This window comes from Vulpes vulpes, chromosome 5 (genome assembly GCF_048418805.1).
Source record: "Vulpes vulpes isolate BD-2025 chromosome 5, VulVul3, whole genome shotgun sequence".
Classification (NCBI taxonomy): Eukaryota; Metazoa; Chordata; class Mammalia; order Carnivora; family Canidae; genus Vulpes; species Vulpes vulpes.
Window position 1 is genome coordinate 122544761 of NC_132784.1, and position 19651 is coordinate 122564411.

General features: G+C 39.8%; 1 protein-coding gene across 46 annotated transcripts in view; it reads left to right on the forward strand.

The window, feature by feature from the left end:
* The window catches only part of MAGI2 (membrane associated guanylate kinase, WW and PDZ domain containing 2), a 1307576-nt gene that overhangs the window by 1137740 nt on the left and 150185 nt on the right, over positions 1 to 19651 (forward strand). For 30 of the 46 annotated variants that reach the window (XM_072759854.1, XM_072759849.1, XM_072759863.1 and 27 more), the window contains 3 exons: positions 859 to 900; positions 8023 to 8114; positions 17241 to 17433. In XM_072759854.1, the coding sequence (XP_072615955.1) occupies positions 859 to 900; positions 8023 to 8114; positions 17241 to 17433 (327 nt within the window). The remainder of the gene's footprint in view (positions 1 to 858; positions 901 to 8022; positions 8115 to 17240; positions 17434 to 19651) is intronic. The other 16 variants (XM_072759867.1, XM_072759875.1, XM_072759876.1 and 13 more) reach the window with 1 other exon arrangement.

Below are 19651 nucleotides of genomic sequence, written 5' to 3' on the forward strand. Positions count from 1 at the left end.
CTGTGCAGAGTGTGGTCAGGAACACCTGTCAAACCCAGAAGGTTGGTGACACTGCCTCATCATCACCCTCAAAAAGCTTCTATTTCATTTTCATTGTTGAAGAGTAGAGAACTCTTTATATGAAACAAAGCTCAATAAGAAAGCAAACAGAATCTGACCTGATTTTAATTCTTATTAATGTAAAAATAAAATACACATTTTTATAGTGCTTCATATATATTACAGTATATAAATAGTATTTTATGCTCATGTCCATAAATTTTTATGTTATATGTAGCAGAGATTAATTATATCAAAATTCTCATGAAGGATCTATATTGCTAACATAAACCAATTTAACCCAACTACTTATGTATCACTTCAACTAGCCAAATAGTGATAAGTATCAAGATATTTGGACTAATGGACACAAGTCAAGACACTCATTGATTGAATTTTCTACTTTTCATCTCAATATTTGATGACACAATATCTTAAACTGATTTGAAAAGGCCTGTAATTATTTTGTGTATAGCTCGGGGTCTGGACTGACTTTATTTCTCAATAAGAATTTTTACAATGAGAATCAAAACAAATGTTTGAAAAGGAGGATCTTTTATTTTTCTTAGTCTGATCTAAAAAATTTCAGAACTTTCTATTTTGCGTCCATATAAAAGAAATACATTCACAGACATATTCATATACATGAAACAGGGTATGTCTTGTCCACTAACTTCCATGGATTTTAGAGAAACAAAATCATTAAATTGGAGCACCAAAGGTTGGGGGTGAGTTCTAATAGCAACAAAAAAAAAGTAAAGATGAATTTTAAAATGCCATAAATGAATTTCAATTTTAATTCCCCATTTTCCTATCCAGAACAAGTGCCACCAAGGACCAGTTTTCGAATGGATTCCTCTGGCAAGTATTCTTCAGTACCCACAGTCCTGTGAATGAAACGTCTTCCATTCTGTGTAACAAATCATTCTTCTGAGTAGTATCAGTTTATTAGTATATAGTCACTGTGCTAATTTTATTCACCCACATGCATACATATGTAAGGTAGAGAGCAAGTCCCATCAAGATGGGTCTAAGTGGCTCCCAAGGAAACAGACAAAAGACAAAGGACAAGAGTCATATTCACTAACTACTTTCATAAAACGCTTTAGTGAAAGACTAGACTAAAAACAAAGTGCCAGTGAAAACCATCAGACTGACTAAATCCTTATTGCCTGATACAGCAGCTTCTGGCCACATGTAAACTAGTAGGCACTTGAAATGTGCCTACTCTGAACTTGGATATGCTTAAGATACATGTAAAATCCATACTGGATTTCCAAGATTTGATACAAAAAAGAAATAGAAATGTATAATATCTCACTAATTTTTTATATTGATGAATGCTTAAATAATATTTTGGATATACCAGCTTAAAATGCATTATTAAAGTTGATTGTACGTATTTCTTTTTGCTTTTTAAAATGGGCTACTGGAAAATTTTAAATTACTTACGTAGCTTACATTTTATTTATATTGGACCATGCTGGACTAGATAAATAGAAATTGGCTAGAATATCTCAAGAGATTTCCAATTTAGATGTTTCCAAAGAACTTACTGGAAATTTTGCTACTGTGGGATAAAATTATTTTCACATCAACTAAATACCTATGTCAATTTAATTGTTTTCAGCCATGCTACTTAAAAAATGCAACACTTCAATGGCCTTTTAAGTTAGATAGAATGTCATAGTTCAAAAGCTTTCAGTAATCAGTTAACTTAAGTAAAAGGAAAAACATTGTTTTGACCTAACAGTTCTGAAAATACTTACCAATTTTAGTTTAGACTAAAGTGTTTAACGTTATTACAGAAGTGAAGGAGGAAAAGGAAGATTCAGGTTTTTTTTTACTTTTAGAAAGCGCTTTGAATAGCTGCTTAGACCACTGGACGGAAAGCCAGAACACTGAAACAATTGCAGAAAAGAGTGTTTCATAATAATAGTACTATTTCAGGTCTGTGGGCTCATGGCACACATCTCTAGAGTGTTTCCATGATGACAGCTCATTATCCATCTCAGCATGTTCTAACACCCCTTGGAGAATATATGTGCTTGAGATCATTTCATTCTATAAGTTTCCATGTCATTTTTTTGGATATGTAGAAAATATGGAAGATATTGCTTAGCATTTTGTCCTCAAATAATGTATAAAGTATTTGTTTAGCTTGGTCTGAAAATTTTTAAACTATGATTATTCCTATGTATTGACTGTAAAATCCTTGTAATTTTAAAAGAATATCTTAAGCCCAGAAGGAAAATGAGACCTAGTAATTACAGTTGCAAAATGAAAGTAGGATTTAATTTGAGATTCTAAATCTCTGTTTATTGGCCACAGCAAGCACATTTCTTGGAAATCTCAGCTTCTGAGTGTACTTTATTTAAAAACAAAAAAAGAGAAGAACTGTCTAATAGCATAGATTACTTTGATATATATGAACAATACTTTTGAATTTCAAAAGATATGCATTAGTTAAAAGACAAAAGTTACAATAATGGTTTGCATATATCATAGCACTATGTAATCCAGATTTTCAGGAAAAGCACCAATCCAATTATGGTATTTAATGTCCACACAAGATAACAAAGTACTCTGGAAAATTGTGAGTACATCCAAAGTAAATGGATCTCCCATACTACTTCTCACATTTACAAAATGTCCTTTATCAAATTATGTGTCTTGATTTTTGATTCAGATACACTTATCATAATTATAAGGTATTTATTAATGTCAGCTACCTATGGCACTTGGGTACAGAGGCAAAATTGTTAGTAGGAAGACCTAAAGAATGTAATTATGAAAAGTAGTGATAACTCCCAGTAGAATAGTGCTGTAGTTTATCTGGTGCACTAGATTGGTGAATATCTTAAAGCAAGGAAATTCAAGAAATATTTATTTAGCAACTACTATAGGCTGTGCATAATGAAATATTATAGATGATAAAGATAATTATACCATCATTAAGGAAGAATGATACTGAGAAACAATGCATCCGTAGCCTTCTGAATGGACAAATTTACCCAAAGCCCATAGAGCAAGGGTGTGGAATATCACAGAAACCAAGAGTAGGAATCACTTCCAGGAGAACTTTCCTTATTTAGAAACAAATGAAATCAGGAGTCACAAAGGGTACGTCAACAGTGCCAAATGAGGCTCAGAAATCACTCAGAATGTGGAAAGAGAAAATGACCATTTGACGTGGTCATTAGGATGATCATAAAGGGAGCACTTTCAGAAATGCCCATGCAGCAAAAGCCAGACTGGCCAGAGTCAGTGACAGATGAGAAATTGAGGATGAGGAAGCAGGAAGCGAAGGCCCACTAGAGACTACTCATCCAAGGCAGAAAGGGGAGCACGAGGGGGTACTTGGTATGGGGAAATCTACATTTATTTGAAGGCTGAGGGAGAAAACCACAGAGTGGGAGTTGGTTCTGCTAGAACTGAAATGTGTCTGGCGACATTCGTATTACCAAAGGTATGAGGGGAAAAAGTAAAGAGAAAGGGTTGTTTTAAAGCAAAAAATGTATTAGCTACCTATATGGTAATATGAGAGTCAAGGGATAGGAACTTTCTCATTCCTATTTAACTCATTCTGTATCTGGAGTGCATTGAAAGTTCAGAAGCCAGGGACATATTTAATAACTACTTTTGATTTCTGATTCCGTCCTCAGTCTCTTTCCTAGATCTCTTTACAAGGAAAAGCCAAATAACTAATGCTCTTTCCAGCAGGAAAAATTGAATGAATTCATTCTCTGTGCCAAACTGATAATAAGCCCATGGTACTTACATTTTAATTAAAACATGAAAGGGGATTCAAGTACCAAAATTTAATTGACATGTTTGCGGCATACCCTGTTCCAAATTAATCCATAAAAATGCCATTCTTTGCATTTTTGAAGCCTGAATCCATTCATAAAATTAATCAGTTGTGTTCAGTTACCCTTCCTTTTCTCAAAAACTGTGCACAAAGTCATGTCTTTCCAAATCTATACCAAGGATATATACAGTATGTGAAGCTTCTAGAGCCTTAGTGCAAAATAAGAAGCAGCTTTTGAAATTCTGCTTTTCTCTTTTATGAGGGTGGTTGACCTTATACCTGGACGTGGCCACCATTTGCTGCTTTTAGTATTACTAGTCTTTTCAGTATTAGTGGGAGCCCAGGATAAATCAGGACTTACAAATTCCACTCTGGTAGTTTGCCACAGTGGTCATGGCAGGTCCCATCCGAGACAGAGGTCTTCAGATGATTTATTTCATAATGCCTGAGGATCCCGGGACCCAGCTTCTAAGGAAGAAGCGCCAGTGGTCAGGAATGGCCATTGAACACACAAATCCAAAACGTCCTGCCTCTCCTGGGTCCAAGCAATGCCTGGACGCCAATGAGCGTATCCCTGACGGTTCTCCAAAAAGAGCTGAGGCAAAGAAAGGAAACAAAGAGCATGGAAAAAAAATAAACAAGAAAGCAGAATATGAAACAAAAAAAAAATGTTGATGGGGGCACAGTTGAGTGACATTCAAAGTGACTTGGGCCCCACTAGGTGTTTACCACACTCCTTCATCAAACAACCATCCAGGTGCATAGTTAGCAAACCATGGGGTGGGGGGGGTGGGAATTGTTACGTTCTCTCACAGTGGGGTGAAGACTTGGCCCTTGGATTCCTTTGCTTTATGTTCGTGCATTAACGGGAAAAGACAAAGCAGGTTACTATCATTTTAAATGTGTCATCAGGCCAAGGCTCCTGGGTGGCTCAGTCAACTGTCTGACTTCAGTTCAGGTCATGATCTCGGGGTCCTAAGATTGAGCCCCAAGGTCAGGCTTCCAGCTCAGCGGGGAATCTCCCTGTCCCTCTGCCCCTCCCACCTCCCCCCTGCTCCTGCTCTCTCAAACATGTAAATAAACTATTTTAAAAAATAAAAATAAATGTCTTATCAAGCCAAAAGAACAACTAAAGGAAGATATCAAAAACATCTTAATCTTATAAGAGAGCTAACAACGCAGGGGGGAGAAAAGAGTAATGTCTCTCAGCTTCATGCATATAATTTTAGTTATTTTTTAAAACCAGACTCAAAAGGATGGGGGAGGGCAGAGGAAGAAACCACAGAAAAATTATCTTTCTAAAAGCTCTTATTTTCCCATAAAAAAGGACTACTGCCTTAAGGCACAATCTATCATTTAAACTTTTTTTTCCAGTTGACTATGTCTCTAAAGTTTCCATGCCCTGAAGCCTCTGAGTCTGTGTTCAAAATTAACAAAGAAAATTGTAAAAATGTCTGCTGGCGTCCTTCTCTAATAAGTCTCTCTTTGCCTCTCTCTATTTGTTCATGTACCATGACGCTAGCCATCTCTGCCTGGAAGATTGGAGGGTGAAGATGTCATGGTTGGCACACATCACTCTACATTTGAAATCTAAGTGGTCAGGGCACATTCAGGAGATCATAATGTCACCAAATTGCATACAACAGATAGGGGGAGGAGGATGAATGCTGCACTCACATCTGTTCTTCAAAGTTAAATAAAATAACAGGTTCAAATCTATATTCTTTCTACTAAAAACAAGAGTCTTGAGTCATTCATTAAGGAAATGCTTTCCAATTCCTCTGGGAATTACAGCATTCTCTAACACCAGACAACCCCTTTCTTTGTCGGCACATCTCAAAAAATCTGTTACTGGGATTGCCATAATTTCAGCATTTTCTTGGGGTAAAATTTTATTTAGCAAATAAGATGGATTGCATAGTAAATACCCTTTAGAGTTCCCAGTGTAATATGGATTGATGCTAAGGCCATTTGGAAGAACAGTGTCCCACTTACTTTACCAGTGATGCAAAAATGAGAGTATTTATAGGAGTAGATGGAAAGTTCTGGTTATACTTCTAGTGTTATCATTTTAAATCTCAAAAATATATTATTCTTTCTTTTATTTTTTATGGTCTCTATGTATTTTATGTACGGCCTAGAGTCCTCTAAGCTTAAAGTAACCTAGAGAAGAGATTGCTGTGAGCAGTAGAATCATAAACAACTTCTAGAGATTTGTAAGTGGTTGGACATTATCTGTCATCTTCTCATCTCCCCTTGCCTTTCTGCCTCCCCTGGGAGGAATACCTATTCTTGCTATGATTTTGTAGGGCTATTCCATCTGCCTGGAGTCCCAAAGCCCCAAAGGAGCACACACTCCCAATGTGTGATTTCATACATGATGTTCATACATGATGTAGACCCCAGGAAAGAATTGAGTTCAAAAGCCAATTGTGACTTGTTGATTATAGAACAAAGTTTTCATCTTCCTTTTACCATCCAACTAATTCTTCTAAGTTCTCATCTTTCAAATATGGATGCTAATGCAATTTATAAGGGATGACTAATGGATGTGGAAATCCAATTGATTAGTCTTCTCTGAGTTTTATACTAGTCGTTGAACGGAAAGGTCTTTGGTTATATGTACATCCGCTCATGAAAGGGCATGAATGGTTATGGATTCCTGCACAACATATATAGAGATGCAAATGTACTTGTGTGATTGACTCAGTTTTGTTTTTGAGATCATGAACACAAAATCGGCTTATGCCTACATTTCAGAAATGAATGAATTGCCTTTTGTTTATTACTGGGAATGCACAGCCCATATTGGAGGGCACCATGGTAAACCCAGTATCATTGTACCTTGCTTACTGGATCACTTTGGCAGCCCCACTTACTGTAGAGCCCAGGAAAGATTTGCCTGGCCATCATTCACAGAGTGTCTCTCTCATCTGTGACCACTACTACATATCCAAAGGCTCGGACACATCTTCCTGTCCCATGCGGATCATTCTCTGAAATCCCTTTCCAATTTCCAAAACCATCCTGTGTAAGCAATTTAACTCAATAGTTGCTTCTATAAATTCTAACCCCTCCTTTAAACCGTGAAGGCCTAGGATCACCAAATACTTCTTAAGCAAAGGATGGCATTTAAAAGTATTTCCCCAAGTTGCTAACATATATTGGCATCCTAGCAATGACCATGAAAGTAAGCGTAACTCAGTCATGATGGAGACTTTACCCCTGTGAGAAGGATTCAAAGGTCCAGGGGTATTGGGTAATCATACATCACATTCTCCTTTAAAAAACCAAAGGACTTCTTATACCTTCCAATGATTTATTCTAGATTTGATAAAAATTGACATCCAGGAATTTCCCAACTTATTTTTAGGTATATTCTGTTCTTTCAGCTTACTGCACAAAAGTATCTCTTTTCCAGTTTATTTCAAATAACCTAGGAAAATCAGTAAAATCAGTAAAATCAGTAGTGACTTCCACATTTTAAAGTGTTTGGGGAGATAAGAGTTCACTTACACTTGCCAAATCTCTACCCCTAAGCTGAGGAAAACCTAAAGGAGTTTGTCTAAAAATAAAAACTTCAAACTCCCAATACAGAAAACTTTAAATCCTATCTTTTCTAATTTTTACAATTCAAAACAAGACAACTTAATTAGGCATAAATTTGTATCTCACCCCACCCCCGCTGACACACACTAAATGAGGTGCACGAAGACATATTCATTACAAAGGGATATTTGTAAATTTGTAGGCAGTCCTCTACCAGCTAGTTCCAGGACGTCATCTGTTCTCTCAGACTTCTGAAACATTCATTCTAGTCAGAGTAAACATCCTCAAAGTGACAGTCAATCTTCTTGAAAGCAATCTGAATGCTTTCAGGAAAATAAAGAATTACAGAGGCATCTTTTCTTTTTCATTCAGGAAATTTGTATGTTCTTTCAGCCTATGGTGATACCCTAGGAATGCCCCTGTTTTATCACTGTTAAACCAGAGACCATCTAATTTTGGAAATTTTTGTTACCACATCTTTTTATCCTCTATGCTGTCCACCAACTCTAACAGCACTCTCATTACTTACATCCACAAAATTAATTTATCATTGGTGTGTTCAGATTCTCAGGGAGCGGGGAAGAGACAGGATTCATTACTCAATGGGATCTCCTTTATGCCAGGTCCAGATTATAAGGAGCTGGATGTTCACCTTCGCAGGATGGAGTCTGGATTTGGCTTCAGAATCCTCGGGGGAGATGAGCCTGGGCAGCCTGTAAGTTGAAACCTCTTTATTTCCACAGTGTGGGCTATATCGTTCACTGTGAATTTAAAAGAAAATCTTTGAGGGCTCAAAAAAAAAAAAGTTTGAGGTTTGTGTTCTTGCTGGTTAAGTTCTCAAAACATGTCAGTGTCTCCATGACTGACATAAATATATATCATCATAAATTAATGTACATATACATAGGAGGGGACATTACTCTTTCTCAGAACGGATTGAATTCTTTTTAGATATTTCTATTACTTAATTGTATTGGACTCCTGGTCATTCTGGACAGCAACACAAGGTATACACACACTATGACAGAAGATAAAGGCATAAATTCCAGCAGAATTACGGATGTTTGCAATCAAAACTACAAGGGAGAGAAAACACAGGGATAAACAGTTTGTAAAATCAAACTCAATGCTGCAAAATCTCGGTCAGATTCAAATTAAGGGATTACCACGAGAAGATGTTCACAAAGTGAACTTCAGTTGGCACAATATTGGGAATTTGGGATGGGCTGTGGAGAAATCAAACCCGCACACGCACACGCACTCCATTAGATACCAAAGTCAAGGCATAAAATAATATACAGAAAACTCAGCAAAGCTAGATTTATGAACATGTATCAAAATATCAGCCATGAAATACTCATTGTAAAAGATGTATCTTAAATGGTACCCAATATGACTAAGTCAGGTCCATGGAAGGTTTGAGTAAATGACACCCCATCCCAGCTCATGCAAGAGATTTAAGCTATAAGCCTCAGTTTCCTCATCTGTAAGATGAAGAGCACAAGAGTGCTCTCACAGAGAGAGAGCTTTAAGAATTAAAGATACCAGATGCAAACCTCTTGGTATTGTGCCTGGATCATAGCAGTGTCAAGTGGATGTTTATCATCGTCGTCTCTCTTGTTGATCAATCCCAGAAAATAAAACTGGAACCACAAACGGGCAGAAATATTCAGGAGAAAAAAAATAATGTAAAAAATAAAAGGGATCTGTAATAATGAAAACTGTCCCAAAGTGAAGTAGATTGCCTCGGTAGACAGTGAGCGCTTTCCCAGGAGAAGCATCCAAGCAGAGCTGATAAGAACTAGATAGGAATCCCGGAGGGGTTTCCTCTGTCCTTTGAGCAGAGTTGGGCCAGATGATTGATGAGATCCCTTACAATGAAAAATGCTAAGAAGCTGAGCTTAGACTCCAAGGGTAAGGAACTCCAGGGGGAAAAAGACTTATTTCCTAATGTTGGGGGAATACATTTGGCATCAGTCAACCACCATGTCGCTAATCCCCAGCTGCCAGAGGAGATGTGAATGTGCATTTACCATGGAGGGTCGTCTGGATTTCCCTCCTGGGGCTTTGGGAGGAAAGAGAGTGCTAAGGTAAAATATAGGGCTCAGGTAACTTTGGACTTCTATTTCTCCAGAGACTAAATTATGTCACAGGCAGAAGGAACAAATCTCAGTTATATTTCGCTCCCTTTCACAGACTTGTTCCCCTCTACCTGCCACCTGATTCTGAGTTTACCGGGGATCCTCCATCACCTGGTCAGGAGGCAGCCTCACTCCTCTCTGTAACTCATCTTGCTCTGTATAGGGAGAACCAAAAATAGGATCCAGTTCCTTCACATATGTGAGCATTTAACCTCCTGGTTCCACAGGATATTTGTCTGACTTAGTTTCCTTCAGGATTATTTTCTAACCTGTTCATAGATCTCCCTATTTAGTTTGATGGGTAGGATTTAAAATTCCTCCTAGGCAGGGACTTCGTCTTTCCCGTTTTATTCTGGATTAGTTCCCCAGAAATGAATCATGTGCCATTAGCCAAACTGGATGTTAGGGTCTCAGCCCCCCAGACTGCCAAGTCGGCCCCCATATTCCTGACAATGGCTGCAATGATTCTGCAAAACTGTGAAGTCGGAGGGAAGAGTCTCCCTCACTTCAGACACTAGCTGCAAATTTGGGGGTCCCTTGGCCCCCTTCAGATTTGATAATTCACTAGAACAACTCATAGGGCTCAGGAAAGTGCTGTACTTACGATGACAATTTTATACTGAAGGGATGCATGTTAGGACCAACCGAAAGAAAATGACAAAGTGTGGAAGGGCTCCATGTGCAAAGCTTCCATTATCCTCAGGGACAAATTATCCCTCCCTCCCAGCATCGATAACAACTAGAGATGCTCACCCAAGTATTGGTGTCCAGAGTTTTTATTGGGGTCTTATTATGTGACTATGAGTGATTGAGTCATTGAAGTGGTTGAGCTCCGTCTCCAGCCCCTCTCCTTCCCAGAGGTCAGGCTGATGTCACAAGGTACAAACACCCAACCCCCTAAGTATGTGGCTGGTCATTCTTGTCTGGTCAGTACCCACCCATGTCCCCAAAACGTGGTCTGGCTCCTCTACCCTGAGTCACCTACTTCAGAATTAACTGTCAGGTACCCACCAGGAGTCTCCTCATTAGCACAAACTCTTAGGTGCAGTGCAAGGGGCTCCCAATGAACAACAAAGATACCCCAGTTCCAGTGGTCTAAAGGCTACATCTCAGGAAAGGCCAGATCTCTCTTTGGGCTCAGGCTGAACCCTTTATCGTACCCCTATCTGTTTAAAAAACACTAAATGAAGGCAGTAATGGCACTTTAAGGTGATCTTTAGAGCGTTGTGGGGGATTCTGAGACTTTTGTAGGACATTGGAGGATAAACCCATTAGAATCCACTATAGTGATACTAACGTAATGCTTCAAACTTACCAACCTAAGGAGTCTCCACCAGAAAGACAAGGTTCCTGTTTGTTCCAGAATGCACTGACTGACATACCTTTTCCCCCTTGCCAATCTGTGAGCTCCTTGAAGACAAGGACCATGTTTTGATGGCATTTGTATCTTCTAAGCCTAGCACAGAGCCTAGCATGGTAGATATTTGCTGAATGGAGCTGAAGAGAGTCCTCTTCACCAAGTCAAACTCTCACCTGAACCTCTCAGGAAAAAAAAAAGGTAATAATCTGGAGTTTACATATTCTGAGGCCTCTAGATCCTACAGGGTCTGCAGAGTTTAAATGGTATAGTCCTAGAATCAGAGATGGTGTCCTGGCAGCCCTACAACAAGCTTTCCTCAACCTGGTGTTTTAAAATTGTGGAACACCAACTAATTTCACAGTTTTAAAATTCAGATTTCCATATTCTCTTCAAAATAGATCTACAGCATTGGGCTTATCTTTCTCATTGACAACAACTGACCAGAGCCAAGGAGTGGTCCCTTTAAAACTGAGCATGGCCACAGTTCCCAAGACCCCCTTATGCCTGTTATTCATTTAGTCTACTGTCTTTGAGACTCCCATCCCGGAGGATTGGATTGAAAGATGAATATTTTGCACCGAAGGACTCTTTAACCAGGGCCAGATAATGGTTTTTACAAGCCCTAAGCATATTATCAGGTCCTTTCCCTCATATATAAGTACAAATAAGAGATTACACTATGAAATAAATGTGAAAGTAATAAAGTTCCATTTCTTCCCATGATGCATACTTCAGTACAGTCTTTGAAATATAAAATTCTTATTCTGCTGGAACCCCTCTCCCCCATGGGCTCATGCTTTGTCTCTTTGGGAGTAAACTAGAGCCACATTATGGAAGTATTATCTTCACCAGGGGTAGGAGGGACTGCATGATTGGTCACAGGGAAGGCATGGTCGCAGCTGGCTCAAGAAGGAAGGGAGGGTCTGGCTGAAATGCGCCTGGCACTGAAGCAGTGAAATTGTTTCCCAAATGGAGCACGTATTACTCAAAATGAAGCTCAGGTGTGTGAGTGCACCCATGGTCACCACCTGACCTCAGGACAGCTTTGCACCTTGTCAGTGCACACACTCCCAGGTTCCCAACCCTTCTGAACATAGGCTTTGACGCTAGAGTCCTTTCTTTCCTCCACTGGGCAGGCATCCAGTGTCTATGCTAAGCCTCCTCAGATGACATGGATTGTCGGTTATCCTCATTGTGTTTATTTAGATTTATTCTGGTTTATTCTTTCATTGGAATGATTTAAGACACACACAGACTGCAAGTTACAATTTTGACATCTAAGTCATTAAAGTAGAAGCCTAAATCTTCCTAATGCGAGCAAAGACAGAAAGTAATGCCTTGAAGTCCAGAATGTTGCACCTCAGAAAGACCGTGTCAGGAAGAGTGAGTCTACTGTAAAGATTTCCCATAAGCCTTTCCTTCCTGCTTTCCTTCATTGTAAGCCCAGAGATAATATATAAACAAAATGTGCTGGCCTCATTTAATTGCTGATGTGCTGCAAAGGGAGAGGCGCATGAGGTGACTTGGTCCCCAGCCACAGGAGGTCTCATAAATTACATCAAACAGGTTTCTGCCTCCATATATACGAAATGGTACTGACATCTCAGGGCACACATTAAACACGACAACACAGCTTTCGGCAAATAATGAACAGCAGGACTCCAGCTCCAACAAAGCATATGGGCATTTTTCCTGCAAGAGGAAATACTTTTCACAGTTAAATAACAATAGAAATAGAAAGAAATGAAAAATTGCCAGAAAGGACCAAAAATGGGATTTCCAGCTGTGAGCTGAAAAGAGATGGGAAGGCATCAAGGTGGAAAGATTTAGAAAACGCTGTAATGGAGAAAAACTGTTCATAGAAAGAAGAGGTAATGATAGACATACTCCTTGGTCGGGAAATCTGTGCAAACTTGGGGAGAAGTTTCAAAAGGCAAGAGCCTGAAATCGGTTTGCTATACTGTCAACTTGTCCCAGGTTATAATTATTGCAGATCAGACCTACTGGGGTTGGACTTGCATTAGGTAGAGCAGGAAAGAATTAAAATAAATGGAAGGGCTGCACATATGATTGTGGCTTTGTTTTTGTTTTCTTTTGTGTGTGTGTGTGTGTGTGTGTGTGTGTGTGTGTGTGTGTGTTCTTTCCCCTGGCTTACGAGGGTACCAGCCACTTGAATGTGGATTGCAGTTATTTCGTATCAAATACTCTGTTTTGTTCCATGCCCTCCTAGCCTATAGGATAGAGTTGTGGAGTTGTGATTCTTTTGTTTTTTAGAGAAGGCAGTTGGAAAGATAAGGCCATGGGTCAGTTGTTCCTGGGGTCAGGGAGCAGTCTTTTTTTGAGCTGTTTTGCCACAAATCTCTTCCTTCAGGGCCAAAGCAATGAGGACAAGATAAAGAACTTCTTCAAGAGCAGTGAAAACACTGATGAGTGGGTCTACACAAGGCTGAAGGATCCAGGGAGGCCAGAGGGAGGTGTGTGTGGAGTGAGGCTAGTGTTGGCTGGGAAGGCTCAGTGGCCAGGATAGCCTAGGATCAGACCAGAAGGGACGTTTAGCCTATGCGCTTGGGGTGGGATTGGCGAGGAGAAGGGATCCCTCAAAAGACCTGCAAAGTGACCAGGGTGACGCATCAGGAAGCTCAGGCCAGGCACCAGTGGGGGAGTCCTTTGGTGGACTTAGAAGGTGACCAGTGAGACCAGAGATCCTGTGGCCATTGAACCAAGTGAGAGTACTCAGGACCTTGCTACTCAGAGTGTGATAGAGCTACAGACCAGGCTCCCCACCTCTCCGGGGAGCTTGTTAAACATGTGGAAACTTAGGTTCCAACTCAGACCTGCAATAGTATCACACTCTGGAGGTGATTCCCAACGCTGTGTTATAATAAGCTCACCAGGTGATTCGCATGTACCCTAAAGTGTTAGAACTTCTAGCTTAAAGGATCAGATGTCCTGAGGCATGTTCTCAATAGTATAAGCAAAGATGAGAATGTACATGCATTGAAAAGCCAGTATGACTTACAGTGCGAGAAGGAACCATGGGCCATCTAGTCTCTGCAGTGACCATAGCAGACAGGAAATAAACTCATAGAATGCCTGGAACATACAAAGCATATTTGAATTAAAAGGGAAAAGAAGTGTTTGTTTTTCCTAAAAAGAGAGATACATAGAGCTGCTTTGTATCTGCAGTGACCACACTCAGCTCAATTCAAGCTTGTTTCATAGTTGGGTCAACCTTTGTTTGAAACAAGGTAGAAGATGGATTTATAATTATATTATATATATATATATATATGTACAGGAATTATGCGACACCATATAATAAATTATATTGAAATACTGTGTGGAATTTACCACTTGTTTGGAAATAAACACATAAGATTCGATAACATGAACAAAAATTTAAAGAGTAAAGCTTCCAGTTTTAAAAACGTATGTCAGGTAACCTTTAGCTTTGCTCAAACGTCAACTTCTCAGTGTCACCTGCTCTAACCACCTCTCCCACCACCTCGGCCACATGTCTGACACCCACCCCCGCCGCCTTGCTCTCTTTTTTCACCCAGTACGTGCCAGCTAGCATACAACGTACCTTACACACTTACTACACTTATTATTGTCTGACCACTAGAACAGAAGTTCTATAAGGGGCAGGGATTTGTATGCATTGTTCACTGATGACTTCCTATCACCTAAAAGTGCCCCTGGGTTCGATAAATATTTGCTGAATAAATGAATTAATTGTACTCATATGGCAGCAACACGGCAGAAAAGCTGATGTTTTCCTGGGATTTTCCCTTTGATGGGTGATGCTAAGCTAGTATCACCTAGGAAGAAAGAAGATACTCTAAGAGCCTCTGTCTATCTTTGCTGTCTGCTTACATCAAGGGAGGAATGGGAATTTTCAGTGTAAAATTTTGGAGGATTTTTTTGGTGGCGTTTTTTTTTTTTTCCTAAGTGAAATTTTGTTGTTAATCTTTTTGAAGAGGACCCAACTGCAGCCATGGCTCTTCTCAGATGTGACCCATATTTTGGTTCACTTTTATCATTTAGAGTCAGTGCTATAGCTTAAAGTCGATAATTAACCAGCCAAGGTAGTTCATGAGCCATTTTGTTCTCTGTAACTAGCTATAAAGTCTCTCACTAAAGCACATAGGAAATCTGAAGGTTGAAGCATTTTAGAGGACTAACCCAGCTAAGTGTAGCATTTCAGGGGACAGTGGAGAAACATAAGCATTCATTTTAACTGGCTTTTGCACAAAGCACTTAACAAATCTTTGAAGGGCTCCTTAGTGGGTTGAGTCTTTTGAAGAATAGATTGGAACATCTTTAGAAAGAAAACTCATAAATTCTGATTGGCATAACAATAAGAGAAACAGAAAATGTCAGAAGCATGCCCAACTGCCAGCCTCTAGTAAATGGGGTCGGAGCGTTGCAGGGAATGAACCACTCCGTAATCTGAGGTAGGATTGTGAGGTTTTCTTTGTGACTGTGACGGCAATAACGAATCACTCATCAGAGCACTAATAATCAGTGTAGAAGCAATCTGCCCCTAGCTCACCCCCAGGAACAGGGAGAAAGTAGCTGTAGTGATAGAGAATTTTCATTTCTATGGATAAAGAAAGCTATTCAGTAGACCCAGGCTATGAAGTCCTCAGGTTTTTTCCTGAACTAAGACTCTTCAGACTCTAATTCTGCATATACCTGAGAAGTCCCAGGCATTCACATCTGGTTGTCAGGTTGACGGGCCCACACCAGGCAGTGTGACCAAGTAAGAATCAGTCTGCCACATGTGAGCCTGCAGTCACGATGGAGCAATTCTGCAAATTAGCTGGGATCCACAGATCTGGGATTGGAAAGAAATCATTGGCAAAAGAAGAATATCTGTTGTCTGTGTGTTGGAAAAATTGTAGGTTAAACAGTGAAACTAAAATGTTTAGTGCTATTGTTGTTGTTGTTGTTGTTGTTGTTGTTGTTTTTCTGAGAAAGAAAAAAAAAGCCTGTTAATGGACACTAACCTGAGTGTTTCCAATGAGAAGTGGGAGGCCGTTAGACCCTTCATTACAGTCCCTGGTTCAGGGAATTACAGTTCACACATTTCACAGATGTGTACCTCCTCATATCCTGGTGTTAGAGTCACCTAAACAGCAGAAGCATTTCAGGGGACAGGCAAAACTAGGAATGTCCTTTATGCAGAGGACAGTGCTCTAATATTCAAAGGAACAGAGCAAAAATTGGGCGGAGGTTTGGGACGCCTGGGTGGCTCAGGGGTTGAGCATCTGCCTTTAGCTCAGGGTGTGGTCCTGGAGTCCCGGATCGAATCCCACATCGGGTTCCCTGTATGGACCCTCCTTCTCCCTCTGCCTGTGTCTCTGCCTGTGTGTGTGTGTGTGTGTGTGTGTGTGTGTGTGTGTGTCTCATGAATAAATAAATAAAATCTAAAAAAAAAAAAAATCAGGAGGAGGTTTGACTGAGACTTTTTTTTAAGTCAACTGGCCAGAAAGGTAACTGTGAGTTTTGCTTTGTTTTATTTTCTCCTTACCTCCAGCCTTTCAAAGCAAAGCAAACAAACAAAATTGAATCATTATCAGCTTCATAATCTAGTTTCCCCTGAAACTTTTTGAGCCCTCACTATATGCCATGAGCAAAGTTAAATGCTTTACATGCATTATTTCATTTAGTTCTCCCAACAACTCCAGGAAGTAGCTCCCATTACTTCATTTCCCCATTTTGCAGGTGAAGAAACTGAGGCTCGCAGAGGGTTAAGACTTGCCCCAGGCCACACAAACAGGTGGAGCCAGGATTCAATCTCCCATTCACTATACATGCACAGTGGCCAATAACATCAGATTATTTGGGGTTAGAATTTTCCTTAAGAGTGGTAACTGGTGAGCCAGGAAGCAAGCATCCCCCAGATTCCATGGCCATCAGCAGCGAGTTCAAAATGTTTATTTCTCTAAAAGGAGCTAGCAACCCGGAAAAGTGGGAAAGGCACCCTTCAGCCCCTCATTTTTTCATTTTTCAAATACATGGAGTTTGGAGTAAAACCTTACACCAAGTTGTACATCTATATAAAGAAATCATATCTATATATGATGTTATATATATTATATTTATATATAATTTCTTTATAAAGAAATATATATTTATAAATTTATATATATTTATAAAGAAATATATCATATAAATATATAAAGAAATTATATATAAATATCGTTATCTATAATTATATGTACATAAAGAAATTATATATATATAATCATATATATATATATATATATATATATATATATATATGGGGGAAAAGCTGAAATGTAAACATCCTTTCCTTCTCACTGTCCTCTAGATTTTGATTGGTGCAGTCATTGCCATGGGTTCAGCCGACAGAGACGGCCGCCTACACCCGGGAGACGAGCTTGTCTATGTTGACGGGATTCCAGTGGCTGGCAAGACCCACCGCTACGTCATCGACCTGATGCACCATGCAGCCCGGAACGGGCAGGTCAACCTCACTGTGAGAAGGAAGGTGCTATGTGGAGGTGTGTGGCTCAAGCCAACAGGGAGGTTTGGGGCTCAGGTAGTGAAATGCCTTTATGGGACATGGAAACAAAATTTTAAATCAAGGAAAAAAAACAAGGAAAAAAGCCAACCTAGATATTCCAAATGTAACTCTGATTTTGAAAGTGCAGATTTTCACTCCACTCCAAGCAGATATTTTCAGTGTAGTCATTAAAAATTTCTCACAAAGCTTGGGTCTAATTTCAGATGCATATGCTCTTTGCTCTTTGGTGGATGCTAGCTCTAAGAGGAACATTACGGTAGTGAAAAATACAGCTTTTGAAAATGTTCCTCCTTATGTTTACAAACCAAGAACCACAGCATTTTGATACCATAATAAGGCAACTAGGCTGGAAAATTGGCCTCCATTGTAGAGCCTGATAAAAGGTAACAATATTACAAAAATATAGCTTGTACATCATTCTGAGAAAACACAATTCATTTACCTCCAAACTTATGAAACTGGTAAATTAGAAGTAATTATTCCCTTTGCAGCCATTTCCTAGCTTTAGAAAAGAATCCACCAAAGACTTCACTTTTAACAGACTTCACAGTCATAATAAGATTCAGTTTATCTCTGTCCACCATCATAATGCCCCCGAAAAAAGATTTATATTTTTATAAGTAGGTCTGTTACAAAAATCAGCTGTTTTTCATAATCTAGGCACTCAGTAATGTTGGCAGTAGGATCCCAACTGCCTGTGTTTTGCCCTGCGAATTGCAGGAGGAACAGCACCAGCGACAGTCGGTCACCTTCTGCCCTTGTGGCCACGGGCCTCTCGCTCAGCCCCCCGGCCCTCCTCATACAGGTAAAGAGGGACCTTGGCAGCATGAGCTCCCTCGTGTTACAGCTAAGGAAACAAAGGCCCGGAGGTCTGGTCCAGCAGTCTGCTTGCCCAGGAGTCTGCAGTGGGTCAGTGATAATGCCGAGGCTCTTAGCTCCCCAGCCAGTGCTTGTGGCTTTATTGCCACCTTGGGCCCTCTCCCATCCCACCCCCAGTGAATTCAAAGACGTGAGACCAACTGCTAGCAAATGCCACTCCCTGACATAAGTAGTCTTCTGTATGTGTTATTATTATAACACACCCGAATCAAAAAAGATAAGAAGGGGGGGGTGCCACTGGCTAATCACAGCTGTGAATAACTAGGGAAGATAAGGCTTATTAATCGAACTAAAAATCCTTTTTCTATTCAAGTCTTCTAGAAACTAGACTTTGATCAAGGGCAGTCATTTAAAAGGGCAAGCCAGAAGAATTGTCAGCCCTCACCAGTTCGAGACTGCCATATATCTTGGATCGTATGGAGGTTTTGCTAAGAAGTGCCATTCATCTTCAGAAATTCATGGCATACCACTTGACCCAAAGAAGTAAAACACCTTGAATTATGACTTATCCTTGGGCAAGATGCCAGGAGGAAGACAGTGTTTGCTTGGTTAACATTTAACTGTCTCTCTCCCTAAGAGTGATTTTTAATAAAAAGTTTGCTGTGCTATATGCTCTGTAACCCAAAGATAAATTAAAAAGATACCTGATTTACAAGGAAATATACTGCAAGGTGCAAAGCCAGTGCACCAACATAATTTCATGCTCCCCTTGCCACCAGCTGATTATTGCAAATTAAATTTTGTTCTAATCAATCCAAGCTATTGGAGTGTGTGCCAAATGCTGCAAAAACGTATTCTTGCAATTTGTGGATCATGTGACTTTGGTGAAGATGCTCTTTGCTGCAGTTCTTACCAACTTTACTCATTTAGGCTTTCGAGTGCATCTCAAGTGCATTTAATTTTTGAAAATGTTCGGCTGCAGACTGCTCGTTCACACCAGGAGAGTTTCCAAGTTAATTCAGCTCACTCTTCCTTGAAAGCTTCATCAGTATTGAAAATGATTAAGTTCAGGAAAGGATACTTTGATGGTGAAGTAAATGCCTAGAAGTAGAATGGGACAGATTTTTTAAAGGCATAGCAAGGCAACTTTTCTTCATAGCTGCTGTTTCTCCAACAGCGAAAAGGAACAGCCACAAATGGATATGATGGTGGAAATGCCTTCTCAAGGGCTGTTAGCGTTATTATTATGCTTTCCCAAGCAAAGGCAGTGGGAGGTATAAGCTAGTTTGTGACGAGATGGTTCAAAGTTGAAGGGATGTGAGCAAGCAGCTTGCAAAGACACAAAAGATGGGTAAGAAGAGGGACAGAGTCACCGC